At 33.3% G+C, this 15,025-nt stretch overlaps 2 protein-coding genes across 2 annotated transcripts; one reads left to right on the top strand and one right to left on the bottom strand.

The window, feature by feature from the left end:
* Window positions 1–6,503: 6,503 nt before the first annotated feature.
* Window positions 6,504–10,916, bottom strand: LOC128186654 (uncharacterized). Its single transcript, XM_052856493.1, has 5 exons — window positions 10,769–10,916; window positions 10,139–10,516; window positions 9,333–9,445; window positions 7,295–9,240; window positions 6,504–6,892 (listed from the first exon to the last, which is right to left on the bottom strand). Exons 1-5 carry the CDS (start codon window positions 10,802–10,804, stop codon window positions 6,651–6,653), a joined length of 2,715 nt encoding a protein of 904 aa, XP_052712453.1. The 5' UTR covers window positions 10,805–10,916; the 3' UTR covers window positions 6,504–6,650.
* Window positions 10,917–13,386: 2,470 nt separating this feature from the next.
* LOC128187052 (apolipoprotein D-like) lies at window positions 13,387–14,873 on the top strand. The gene is made up of 4 exons (XM_052857133.1): window positions 13,387–13,546; window positions 13,657–13,781; window positions 14,156–14,241; window positions 14,571–14,873. The coding sequence occupies exons 1-4, from the start codon at window positions 13,433–13,435 to the stop codon at window positions 14,792–14,794; spliced, it is 549 nt and encodes a 182-aa protein (XP_052713093.1). The 5' UTR covers window positions 13,387–13,432; the 3' UTR covers window positions 14,795–14,873.
* The last annotated feature ends 152 nt before the right edge of the window (window positions 14,874–15,025 follow it).

Genomic DNA, 15,025 nt, shown 5'->3' with positions numbered 1-15,025 from the left:
AATTACAATTTATCATATTTTCTTGAAAAAGCTGTCGTATGGCATGCTCTCATTTCATTTTGACTTGCACTATTTAAAGCACGTACAGGAATGAACCGAAAGTAATTTTTTGAACGTCTTAACAGAAAGTTGTCGGACATCATTTAGTAATAATTAATATAAAGAATGATTTTATTATTATTCCTTCTTTGCACACGAATTTTTCATTCCTTTATTAATATTCAACTGATTACACTTATTTCGAATGTTTCAAATTACAAATCTTATTACTCTTACTATACAGCATAGTCAGAACTTCGAACTCGTTTTCTAAGTATATTTTTTAAAGCAAACAATTTACGTACTAGCAATTCTACACTCACCAGAATTCTATTTGGAGATTGAATACTAAGCACTGAAAATTGTATTTACAGGTATCCTCAGGCTGGTATATTAATTTTTGGTTTTATCGAATTTAATGATTTATTTTAAAGTGTTGTAATTTCAAAAAACAAGCCAAAATACAATGTACTGACATATTTGTTGCACATGTATCTTGTTGTTAATGATGCTAATACTGTGATAATATTATGTTTCATTTCCTTAAACTATGTCAGCCGTTAATGATTCAATTACAAAACATTTTAGTGTTTATTTTCATGATTAAGAATAGCTTTCTTTTCATTACAATTCAATACATATCGCTAGAATATAGATCTACACACGCAATTATTTCCTTTAAGCATATTTGTGTCATTGAATACTGTATATTATGAACCATATACTTGTATTGAATTAAACCAACTTGAATAAGATAAACAACTTGTCTTAATTATTGTTTCTCCTGTTCATAATTTTCTTATGTTTTTTTGATTGCGTTAAAAAAAATAAAACTTTATTATAGGAAATTAATCTTAATGAAAGTCAAACACATCAAAGAGGGTTATTTATGAATAAAACAATTTTTTCTTTTTTAAAAGTCACATAAAATGTTATGATACTTATGTTTTTTGTTAAACTTTTTAAAGCATTAAGCAACTGTTTGTAAGGAACAGTGATGAGAGCGGAGTGTCTGTATGCATAATTTTTTTTATTGCATAACTAGATCTTGAGTTTAAATAAGAAGAAAATTCCATGTATCAAGCCAAAGACAGTCGGACACCAGGTAACTCATTACATACTCATGACTAATGAACAATAGCACACCGAAAAAAGGACATTTCGATTACCGTGTCGCCTGAGGACTGGAGTTATATAGTGGAGGTTGTCCATGGGTCTTGAGTTTCAAACAAAGTAGCAATGGCCCGGATCCCCGTGTTGAAATATCAATTCTGGATATCAAATCACCAAACGTCTCACTTTCAAATAAACTTACATGTAAACGCAGAATAAAAACCACAAAACGTAGATTAGCAACATATGTGAAACACTCTGCCTTGAATAAAATTAAAAAAAAATACAGCCGTTAGTTTACGGTTTAGATTAGCTTGTACGTAGGTACAAGCGATATTAATATATCTTTGGACGGTTTAAAAGAATATTTTACCATTTTTCTAGTATGATGTCCATTTATGTTTGGTTAGGAACATAATTAAATAAGGTACCTCACTACATCTAGACTTATACTTTTTGAGACACTACGTCACAAGATGGCAATTTAAATGTTTTGTTAAATTGTTTGTATAAATCAAGTTGGGTGAATATTGTCATAGCTCAGTGGTTAAAGTAACGGACTTGTGAACCGCAGATCATAAGTCTGAATCCGCCAGGGGCTTTTGTTCATATTTATTGATTTAATTTTTTTCAAGTTACGATTTTTTTTATCCAAAATTGCACATACTTGCATATACATATTATCCATCATGCTACATGTATCTATCATACTCTAGTATTTTTTGCTGATTTGAGAGAATAGTTCATGGTCTAGTAAGCAGGGTTAATGCCAGATACAAAGGGTTAATGGCCATTTAAAGAGGCATGGTCACGATATTTGTCAAAAAATCCTTTTTTTCGATTTTAATGTTTACAATGCTTCATAGGGGTATTTCTAATAGACAACCAAAATTTGAGTGTCATTCGTTGAGTTATAAGCGAGTTACAGAGCTTAAAATTCTTTGCTATGTAAACAAAGCTTTAAAACTTGTTTACATTTTGAATGTTTAAGTGAGAATTCCAGTTTTAGACCTAAAATGTATTAAAATTTTGTTAAAAGTTAGGAATAGTTTATTAATGCTAAAGATGAATTAGGAGATCGACAAATCAGCTTGAAAAGATTTTTACGATTATACTGTACCTATGAAAACAAAGACATGACACAAGCCTTGTTTACATGACAAAGAATTGTGAGCCCTGTACCTGCTTATAACCCTACGACTGACTCTCAAATTTCATTTGATCATTTGATATGCATTCCTAAAGCATGGTAAATAATAAAAACAGAAAAAGTAGAATTTGACTGAGATCGTGAAAGCAAAAAAGAAAGAAAGAAACAAGAAACACCAACTAAAAACCCAACAAAAACAAACAACCAAGCAAAAAAGTAAAATGCTGCTTTATATTGTTCGAAAAAATAACTACTTAATTCAGAAGGAATTCCCTCTTTTGAAATTAAATACGTGTTTGTTACCTACTGTACAAGCAAAAAAAAAACCAACAATATATCTATTGGAATATTTTTTTGGATTTTTTTTTTCAACAGATCCCTTGTCTAAATTGTCCAGCTCCTAATAGCAATTTCAAAAAGAATTTACATTTTGTTCAGGAATTCCCCTCTAAAATAGATTCCGTCACATTGATTGTTTTACATGGCTCTGAGCACGTGTGCATTCATAGAAAACCACAATCATTATTTGTACCTGGCAGATTGAATGTCACTCGGGCAAATTTGTAACTGCAATTGGTTAACTAACTTTATTCTCACTCATGTGGGACTGTTTGTTTGTAAAAGGTAATTGATCAAGACTAATAGTCACCAAGAACCAAATTCCGGGGTTATGTATGCAAAACATACATGATCGAATTAGAGTGATTTGGTTGTTTTTAAGCTTTCCAATTTTATTTTACCATTCGTATGCGGCTTTTGTTTTGTTTTGTTTTTGTTTTTTTTATTTTGTTGTCTTCCTAACATGAGGTAAACTTTATAGGACGTTCCTCCAGATACAGTTTCTTTGAATTGTGTCTGCTCAAAAACACAAAGGTGTTGAGACCAAACCTAAACTTTCATTAGTTTACCTTTTAAGAAATCATAAATTAGTTGCATTGCCATATGCTGTATATTAAATTGTAAATAGACCAAGCAAACAAATCTAAGCCTCTTAACCAATGGTATTGGAAAATACAAATTACATGTACGTTTGATTTTTACTGAAAATCAAAATTTGTATAAAATTGTCAACGTTGTCGAACCTGTCTAATTTCACGTTTTCAGTTAGCATTTCTATAATTGTCAATGACGGTAAGTTGACAAAAACTTATCTATTCATATATTATCATTATTATCAATTAGGTATTTAAAAATGTATGTTCATTTAATAAATTCACGTCCAATTGCTCTAAAATATTTCTTAAGCTTAATATAATAAATGCATTCCTAATAAACCATAAACCATACAGATAATTGTCGATGCTTCTAATGTTTCCACTTTTAATGAAATGGGCGTACAATTAAATTAAGCCACAAAAGATATTCCTAGCTTTTACAAATTGCTTTTAATTATCAAATCAAAAGTTAATCAGGTGAGGTATAAATCAGTCGACCCCTACCCTTCGACCTGTTTATCAGCTTCCTAGCAGTGAAATGGTGGTATAAGCGACCAATTAAGGTATTTCATCCTTTTTATTTTAGATCAACGGTAAACCAAGTGAACTGTTAATTTATATATCAAAGTAGAATTCAAATGAGCAAAATAAAACCACATAAACGCAGTATCCGAAATATTGCTAATCTATTCTCAGAGTCTTAATTAGAGAAAATTTTAAAAATCATGAATAATGAATTGAAAAAAAACACAAAACAAACTACCCCTCAAAAAAGAGAAAAAAACGATACCCTACATGTTATTCATGCTCATGTTCATGCGTAAATTAATATCTGCACATATGTAGGAAATAAATCTGATATTGTTTTCTGTACTTTAGCTAATTTTATATAATTCATTGACACTAATTCGTAGTTTATTGCTCTTAAAACAATTCATTAAGGACAACGGACATTTTGCAAGCATTGCCTTCACATTGGTTAAATAATGTGTTTTAAGTATTCTTTGGTCGTCCATATCAGATGCGCATTTCCTATTTGGTACTGGAGGTATGTTCCCGGTTCGAGGTTCCTGCTTATCTGCACTTTGAGATAAACTAAGTTGGTTTTTTTTTTCAAATTTACCAATAGGAGAAGATTTGTAAGACAATCAATCATTATGTCATTTTGTTTATTCCCTATAAAACTCGAATTTTACAAACATTCTGTGCATTGAACCCTTTTAGAAGCAAAGTGCGACATTTCACGAGAAGAATACGCCTTTTGGAAAAAGAGCGCAGTGATCAATCATCCACTAACACCTGACATTTATACACAAATCTAGAACCGACTTCACAGAAAATACACCCACCTATAAATTATCAAAACAAGAACTCGCACAAAAATAGGGAAACTTCGTAAATGTTCTAAAAAGATGTTTGTATCTTAATGATTTGTTCGGGAATAAAAATATGTTCTCTTCATTAAGCCTGGTAGGTGTCTTAAATATATATACTTAAAATTCATAAATAAAAAATCGAAAATGATAGCATAAAATTTATTCGAACCCTTCACAATTCATTCAGCAGGAAGCCAACCAATAAATTCTTCTCAAACTACAATGTAAATTAAATCACAATTCATATGCACAATGTAATCATGCACGAACTCATATAAAGTTATCGAACGTGAACGTTGTTTCTTATAATAAAGCACATGTTTGTCCTATGGTACTCACACTAAAATCGAATATGAACGACAAAATGTTCGCGTTCGAATCGCATTTTCCAACATGAATGACGTGTTTTCGAGAAAGAAAATTAATACAACTTTCAGAATTCGAATAGGCTAGATGTTTTTTCGGAATATTCTTTCTACGAGGAGCTTCGTGTTTTCATAAATAAGATTAATAAGTTTTCAAATATAATCAATATTATATATAACAATATTAGAAGCGATAGTCCAACATTTTACACACAATGTAAACCCACCGACAAAAATGATATGAAATCATGCATATCTATGCCTACATAGAGAAATAACTTATATTCATTTGAAGCTTTTTTTCATATTTATTTGCGAATAATTTACGTAACAAAAATGCTATTTGTAGCAAAACATTGAATACTTACTATATTGTTTTGTGTTCTTGAAGATTAAAAAGAATGATGTAATTTTGTGCAATTAAATACTCTCCTCGGTCTGAATGTAACAGTTAAACTAGCTGTTGTTGGGAATTTATTGCACTTAAAGTGCTTCGTCATGTGAACTAAACACTGACACGTTTAACTTGGTCGCATCCGTTACAAGACTTCGTGTCTGATGACATTCAAAGCAAGAATGTTCCTAACATGATGTTTAACAGTTATGTATTTGTTTGTAACGCCTTCTTCCGTTAAATGTTATTTTGAGGATCAAAAACTTAAAAAATCCTCTTATTTACTTTAAAAGAGTTTTATCTGTGATCTTAGTTTGGTTTCAAAAGTATACAAATAAAATGTAACTACTGAAATTTTCAAAATTGCCACTTGTCATCCCGTTAATCGCCTGAAAAAGTAACATTATTTAGAGTATCTTGAAAAAAAAAAAAACGTTTTTACAAAGGTTTTTGGGAAGTTTTATACAAATTTTTGATCGTCGAAAATGCTTTGAGTGTTTCTTTTTTAATAAAGAGATGGATAATCTATGGACAATATTAGACTATATAAATTTCTCTCTTTTTAAAAAAGACCTTTGTATAAAGATAAAGGAACAAATTTAAATTCTAAAGCTAAAATGTTAGGGATTTCTTTTTACCTGACAATAGGATATGGCTTACCGTCACTAAAAAGATAATCTAAATGAAGAAGATCCGATGATAAGTTAAGAAGAAATCATGACCCATCAGGCCTGGGGGCCATAAAACTTGGACGAAATCGCTTCTGATCTCAGTCTCACTTTTACAAAAGGAATGTATAGTGGAAAAGTGAGACTGAGATCGAAAGCGAGCTCGTCTAACTTTTATGGCCCCGGGGCCTGATATGTTTTCATTTTGAGTTTGATGAATTACCTTAGCTTGGAAGTGTCACGTTAAAGAAGCATATTTTATTAACTATTAATCGTCTCCTGAATTTCCTTACGTCAGTCTCTAAGAGCTATGAGATATAATTTTCAGCGACAGTTTGGAAAAACACCACGCATTTTATAGGAGCCAAATTTTTGGAATCGTCATTTTTAATAATAAAAAAAAATCTTCAGGCACTAAACAACTGTAACATGGATGTTAGGTTACAACAATCAAAATACAAAAAACAAGTAAAGTATTTATTAATAAATATATCAAAAATTGGTAATGCAGAAATAACACTTACAACCAAGCGCAAATTTATTTCAGCACATGTATCTGTAAATAGAATTATTTTAATAGACGTTGGCGACATTCATAGCGTTAAGGTTTTTAAAGGTCAGTGTCCACCACGAGCGACTTATGCTTGATTTCCGTTTCGTCCGAACAGGTGCCCGGGATGCATAAATGTTGGGCGGCGTCATACATGGTTCCCGGGGGACACTTCTCAGGAATGTACTGTCCATATACACAACGTGCGTACTGGTCGCAGCTCTTCTCGCACCTTTGCACGGTCCCCACGAAGCAGAACCTACACTCGCCCGGTAAAACGCAACCATTACCAATTTCACATGCTGAAAAAACACAATAAGTCTTATGGAGTTAGTTGAACATGTATTCACACGAGAGTTTGATGGTAAAGAATTCTTAAAAAATACAATAATTATTTACAAGTATACATATTGTTGTACTTTGATATCTTGTTGCGCACTTATTTGTGATGACTTGTGATTTCTATCTTATAAATAAAGATAAAAGGGAATTTCTAATATTAAACATAAAATACAACATGCCGAGGAACAAATTTGCATTACAAAATGCATTATATGTTTTTAGTAATTTATCAGTTATGACGGCAAAATACGTCGTGAATCTACAATTACAATATTCTGCAGCTCTAATACTACGAAGTTCGTTTACTTTTTACGAATTTATAATTTCCCAGCTATACAACATAATATTGACTTCAAACTTACTTGACTCAGTGGATTGTGGTTGTGGACTTGGTATCAAAAGAATAGGCATTGGGGGAGGGGTCGGTACAACGACTGGCACTATACCAGGCATTGGCCAATCTTCTTCGTAGTCGCAATAAAAGGTCATATAGACTTGTCCGCCATCTTTTTGAGGACAGTTCTTACGCAAGTTCCAAGTATTGAAAACAGCCTCTCCATAGTCCTTGGCGTAGAGTTTTGGATACGTTGAGGTTACGCGCAACAATCCAGAGCATGGTTGTGATTCGCCCTTTTGGGAATTTGGTATTTTACAATATGGACGACAGATTCTTCCGCATGAATCATAGGCAGAAAGCATTACGTCTGTTGCCCCATACCCTGGGTCTTTGATTGCCACAAATGCAGTTGAGCTAGAAATAGCTTGACGATGGTCAACAATGGCATATTCTTTGTAGGTTCCTACGTAGTTAATACCATTAGACTGAATAAAAACAGCACCAGCACCAAACTGCCCAGTATTACACGAAGCATATGAGGCCGGACGACCTGTAGCAAGTGGTGCTTTAAGAGATTTGTAAGCATCGGGCTCATAAATGTCTGTCTGTTTCATGGGACGACCATTCATAACAGGGAATGCATTGTATCTCTCGTACTCTGGAGGTCGCCTGTAAACTACATCTACTGGAAGGTAGACCCAAAGTCGCATGTCGCTGACGCCGTTAATGTTGAAGCTATTCTGATAAGGTCTGTTTACAGGAATTACAGGACAGGTCTCTTGTGAAGACATAGTAGGCGAGTGAGTCGGTGGCAGCATGGAATTCTGGACTTTGTTCTGAATCATTCCCTGTATCATTCTATTTACATCGGAGCCCGTACCTCGTATTCTGGGCATATTTGCGTTCATTTGTTGCATCTGATTTGGTTGAGGCATTGTTGGAGAGGGGACGTTGAAGATTTCAAATCCCATAGGGTTCGCCCTGTCTCTTCGCACAGACATTAACATATTACGCCCTAATTGGGGAACAACAGCGGGTCTGGAATTTTGCATCGTGTTTGGCCCAATTCGCTGCATGTTGACATTCATGTTTGGGATGTTAAATTTATTCAACCAAGCATTGTTTTGTTGCATAGTCTTCATTTGTTGTTTTTGCATTTGCTGATTTTGCATTTGTTGTTGTAACATTTGTTGTAACATTTGTTGTTGCTGCTGCTGTTGTTGTTGTTGCATCTGTATTCTCATATTGTTCGCCATTACTGGACGCCGCTGCATAGGAGGCATATGTGCTTGGTCGATAGACACACAAATCCATTCGCTGTTCCTGTTCATACATTGCAGATACGGTGAGCCACAGTTTCGGTTAAAAGCTGAGCAAGATGGCGTCTCGTCGTATTTGTATATTCCTTTAACAATATATTCGCTGAAGCTGTCTATGTTCCTGAAATTACCAAGTCCTAACATAGCGGTCGGTAAATGCAGAGTATGGTTGACAACAGATGGGTAATCCCGGGCAGGGTCGATGCCGTTTAGCCTCTGTTGTGCTCTGAATTTTTCCCAGACGTAATCAATATAAGCATGATGAAGGAAAAAGACAGGGTCCATTGCAGCAGTTGTCAACTCGCCCATTTGTCCGTCCACCCACATGTGTACTTCGCCATGATGGAATTCGAGATTAAATTGAGTGAATGCATGCGGTTCAGTGATTTCGCTGAGTCGTTTTCTTGTGAGAATATTTTGTATGACGTTACGACGGAACAGTTGTCCCGTATTTGCGATATTTCTTATAAGGGGACCTGCTGGAGTCATCCAATCAGCGAAGGGGCCATTGGTGACGAGTCCATTGCCATTCCCTAAGAAGCGATCGCTCCATATGGCTGACGCAACAGAGTTTGCCATTGCTTCGTCAATAGTTGAATCCCAGTATGGAAGCGTAACATCTGGAATTTTTTCTCTTAATGCATTCTCAAACCTGAAAGAAGGAGGCTAGATTGATGCCAAAATGCTAAAGAAATAACTTTTTATTGAATGAGAAATTTTGAAAATACAAGTATGTAAGCTTACATGATTAAAAAGACTCGATGCCATCCGAGGAAATTCGGTCCCCCATGAGCCGCAGTCTCTGTGATTCCTTGATGTAAGGCTGCCAGCGAATCATATTTGTTCGGATGTATGCTCTGATACAATAAATTGACAATCAAGTGATGCTTACAATTCAATCATTAACGCATATAATTTGGATCAATTTTTGGTAACAATATAATATACTTACTACGTAGATATATAGTTAAACAACTAACAAACAATACTTTATAATCAATCGCAACTTATCGGGCCTTTCCGACAGAGCTCTGGAAACCATCTCAAATGTATAAACATCACCAGATGTTAGAAGTTTATTCCAAATGAAATAGCTTCCAATGAATTTGAATATCGGCTAGAAAACATTGAATTTCTCTTCTGTTGTATTTTTGGAGTATATATACATGTATATCGTTTAATTTAATGAAGTTAGGTTAAAATCTCAAGTGGTAATACAGAGCCCTTTATGTTTTACACGTTTTTTAAAGATAAAAAAGTTAAACGCATATGTAATACATTCTAGGATTTCTTGCACTTGTCGGAAAGGCCTGAGATGTTTCGATTGATTTTATAATATCATTGATTTGTTATTCATGATTTTACAGATTTAATTTGTTTAGTTGATTTTTTTTCTTTATTCGATGTTTATGTTTAACGAATACCAAAGCATGCATTTTTTAAAAACTTTTAGAAGATCAATTAAGAAAGAAATAGTTAGTTGTTAACTTCGTTATTTAGACTTGAAACTCGAAGTATCTGTATAATAAATACATGCACATTTATCAAACCTTATCTGCTTTCAACATCTGGATAGCAGTGAAAAACTTTTGTCGTTCAAAATCGGACATCATGCGTATTTCCTTCCTAACTCTTCCCGTCCCAGTGTTTGTAAGGGACCTTCTGTTTGGGAACACGAGCAGACGACTATACCAGACATTTGTGTTGGAAGTAACGTTGTAATTAAACCATTTGTGCATTCCGTTTTGCTGCCACATAAATTGATGAACACAGATCCAGTTGATGGATTGGCCGACGGTGTGTCGGATGCTGGTCTTTCTTGCGTATCTTGTGAAACAATCGTCAAGTCCCTGTGGAATGGCCATATTGTGGATCACGCTCCAAGCCGTGGGAACCAAGGCGAAAAGAACAGACAACAGAAGATGAACCTGAAAGGAATTGATCACTGTTATGTTGTTTTTCTAATATCTAAAGTTCAAAACGATAAAACTATGAAATGAAATGTACGAATACACGACTTTAAAACGATCAAACCTTTAAGCGGAGTGTTTAAAAATTTGTTTTGCTGGCGAGAATTTTAAGCAGAAACAACTAAATTATATAATCAGGCATCATGATTATGACATAATGGTTTACGTTGGTATAGTTTGGAGTTTAAGATTAAGTTCCATATTTTTTACCTTCCATGTCTTTTCGTTTTCGCTTAAAGTCGCCATTCTTGTCGGCTGCGTTTGCACAGCGCAATAAAGCAACTTTGGAGAAGATCAGCGCCACCTATATAGTTTTATTGCACAGTGATGTGTCATGGTGGCTTTGGAACGGGAAGACGGCTTTAGTGTAAACCGTTAAAACCATGTCTGAGGAAACCCATCGTTGTTGACACGGGTTTAAAGGCTGTGTTTGAAGTTAGTTTTTGTACCTTGACCATGTTAACAAGCTCATTTCAATGAAAATACGTTTATTTTAGCTTTCCATTCGCGCCATGAAGCAGGATTTCGCTTTACTTATAACACGTCGGGTTCAAACGGATGAGCTTGAAATTAAAGTTGAACAAGATGTTCTGACGAAATTTCTCAACGTCATTTCAGGATAAGGTTATCGATATTTTATTTGATAAAACAATTAAAAGATGTACATTGTTAACTTTTCAAAAAAGAAAACAAAAGACCGGTATGTAAGCATTTGTTTTACAATTTATTTTTCGTGTTTTTCTTAAAAGGTGACTTGTTAAATTCCGCCTGTTTTATTGAAAACAAATAGTCCAGCGGAAATAGTTTTTTAGGGTGTCTTTTTACACCATGAGCGTGTATTTGGCAGGTATGAATTCTGATAGTTTATTGCTCAAAATGATTCTTATTAAATAGTGAAAGGCGTGTTCAACTCATTGATTCCCTCTACTTTATTCAATGATATATTAAAAAGTTATAATTCTAACTTCAGTGAATAAATTGTTTCCTATGCATGTAAGTAATTGGAATTGGTCTACATACACATACATTTAAGATTTTGCAGTCAGTATGTAGACATTTCAGATTTACATTTATTTTGATTAAATCATAACCTGTTAAACCGGAAGTTGACAAGAATCGCCAAAATAAACTGTTATATAAAGATACAGCTATGTTGTTTGACAATCGAAGATTTAATAACCCCTTGCAACAATACAAAACGCTGAATAGTGCTGCAGGAGGTTTACTCCCCCCCCCCCCCCCACCCCAAAAAAATGCCGATGTTTTAAAGCAACATTCAAACAGAAAACACCGTGTTTTTTAATAATAAAAACGATAAAAACTATCATTGAATGTTAATGTGAATTTCATTGGCGATTGACACAAGCCTGTCAAACAAAGTTTTTGGGTAAACATGTGGAAAAAACTTATCTGAAAGTAATATGTTTTGTCTATAACGTCCTTGCTTGTGTTATTCGAGTGTTGTTTCTAATTTGCATAGATATGTAAGGTGGTTTTGGAGACATGTCAATATAAATGTGGATAAAGGTACATTAGAGTCAAAATACTTCCATAAGTTTAGAATTTTCATATTAAAAATATTTGACCAAAAATGCATTACTTTTAATTTTTTTTTTAAATAAATGATAAAAAAAACCTCCAGTGGTATTCAAACACATGACCAACAGATCCATTAATGAACGCTATGACCCATTTCGCTACGCTGTTGTTAGGTAAGGAAAAGAAAACATTTATAAAATCATATATTTTTTATAGGAGGTACGTAACAATATAATAGAGGTGTCCCATGTAACTGTCTTTTACTACTAAACAATTTTTAATTTTTAATGAGTCAATGACTAAAAACTGTTGATAAGTAAAACACACTATCATAATGATTTCATCCAGGGAAAAGTGGATTAAACACTGATATGAATAGAATAAGCAAGATGACATTTTTAGGGCTATAAATGAAACACACGATGTTGATTTAATATGGTTAATCGCATTTCTTGGTACTTCATTTTTCACAACTAAATGGTTCCAAGGAAATACTGAGTCTGCTTTTTATATCATGGAAAAAGTTATCAACCGCTGCTTAAGTCAGTTGTTTTTTAATGTTTGTTCTGATGCACAATTACCAACATGAAAACGTCTCAATTTCAAAGATCATAGTTACAAGTTCAAACTTAGTAAATGTTAATTAAATCAGTTATTGTTTTTAAAGAGTGACTATTCCTTTAAATAGCATTTTACTTGCAAAATTATATTAAATGGGCAATCGAGCTCTTTTTAATATGTCCTCATAGTCAATTATTAATATTTAAATATGGGAACCGACCGATTTATTTAAAAATGCGTACATGCGCACCAACTTGTTCAGTACACGTGTACCAAATAATGCATATCTTTACAATTAAAAATATCTATTCTAAAGTCAATTTTTTGACAATATATGGACGTTTTATTTTTGGGTTTATAATTGTTTTACTCAATGTTTATAAAATCATCCATAGATTAAAGTAAAATTTGATTATGATTTGGAAAACAAGGAATTTGGTCGCTGAACTAAGTACTTATCTGACCAAATTTTGAGGTCACTGGCTTCACCTTAATGACCTTCGTATGGACAAGATATTTCGAAACGCCTAGGTAAACAGTTGTCTGGGACTACATGATGAACTTTATGAAACAAACTTTCGATAAGCACTACGTACTGAGGATTCTGTAAATGTTTGGGCAACGACTTATGAAACCCTATCTTATCATGTTTGTTAACCCAAAGACCCACGTGTACCATCACGTTACAGGACATAACTTATGTATTCACCGGGTATAAAAACGTCCAATAACCCATCATATGGAGCATTGACACTTGTAGAGAAAGAAACGAAAATGTTCATTATAATTTGCGTGGTTCTCTCAATCTTTGGGGTTTCTCAAGCTCAAGTTTTTGGTTTTGGGAAATGTGCAAAGGTCCAAACCCAGGAAACTCTTGATCTTAATAAGGTAAATGTATTTTTATTTGACGTTTCCTCCCAATCAAACAAGAACTGTTTAACTAGATTTAATTCAATATATGAAAGTTTATTGATATGTACATTTATTCTTATTTTTAGTATCTTGGAACTTGGTACGAAATATACAAATTCAAAGCCAATTTTGAAGGAAACCAGAAATGTGTATCGGCGAATTATCAGCTAAAGTCAGATGGTCACATTCGAGTGGATAATATAGGAATCGAGTAACTATCTCAATCTTTAATTGACTTATGTGCATTTTCAATGTAATCTATTCTTTAAAATATTACATCATACTTAAATGCTTTGTAAAATGCTGTATCTTAAAACTACATCACAAGAGATCATTAGAAGTGTTTTATTTTCAAAGACTGAGTATTATTTCATCTAGCAAAATTAAATATATCGTGATCTCAGAAAATCTTCAATTTTTCACAGTACCTTGTAGCTATGTTTGCTAAAACTAAACTCCTTGATAAAATCGTAACTTGTTATTTTGTAATCATCATCAAAATGTTTACTACTATTGCCCTGGAGAGAGGAGGAAAAAACAGGTGAAGATGGGATATTGATAACTGTATTCTTTTGTTTTATAAAGAAATGGCGAGAAAAAGGAAGCAGTTGGTGACGCCTACATTCCAGATCCAAAATACCCATCTCGACTTGGAGTTCGATTCTCAAATCGTAAGTTTTCTACTCTTTAATATAAAAATATTGATAAAATTATTATTGTCTCTGCAATTATAAGAAGTTTTAATAGGTAAAATTTAAAATACCGTAGCGTTATTACATATATGATGCCTGTTTGAGAGGGTAACAGCTGAAATTGACACCCCTGAGAGAACTATTGTTAACCGATGTTGACTGTGAAATTAAACACAAAAATTAATCTTAAAAAATAACAATTATATCATTATATACTTCATTGAGTTATTATAGTTCAGCTATCAAGTTTTTTAAACAGTTATAAATAAGTTGTCAGCGAGATACTCAGGTATAGCGTATTCTTGTAGTTGCTCCGTACGGACGATACTGGGTCCTTGATACAGACTACACTACTCACACCATGATCTACTCTTGTTCGGACATCCTCGGACTGTTTCATATATCGTACGCATGGATCTTAAGCCGTGAAAGGACACTTGATGAATCTGTGAAGAATAGACTTTTTGCCAAGGCGCAGTCCTTTGGTATTGACACTTCAAAATTTCTAAAAGAAGATCAAACTGGTTGCTGATACTATCATATAATATATTCAATATTATTGTTTCACATTGTTTTGTATGTTTTTTTTTAAATAAACTATTGACGAAGAAGTTTCCTAAGTTTTGTTTATCCGTCGTTTTAATTAATAACACATAATGACGATGATATTGGTTGTTAGCTTTTTAAATTGGGTTAAACGTGTGCAGCTTTGTTTGTAAAGCATTGTAATATTCAGCTTGTTTATGTAATATTATGCTATTTT

This window comes from Crassostrea angulata, chromosome 6, assembly GCF_025612915.1.
Source record: "Crassostrea angulata isolate pt1a10 chromosome 6, ASM2561291v2, whole genome shotgun sequence".
Taxonomy (NCBI): domain Eukaryota; kingdom Metazoa; phylum Mollusca; class Bivalvia; order Ostreida; family Ostreidae; genus Magallana; species Magallana angulata.
Note: the sequence above shows the minus strand (reverse complement) of the source record. Positions and strands in the feature narration are given on the sequence as shown.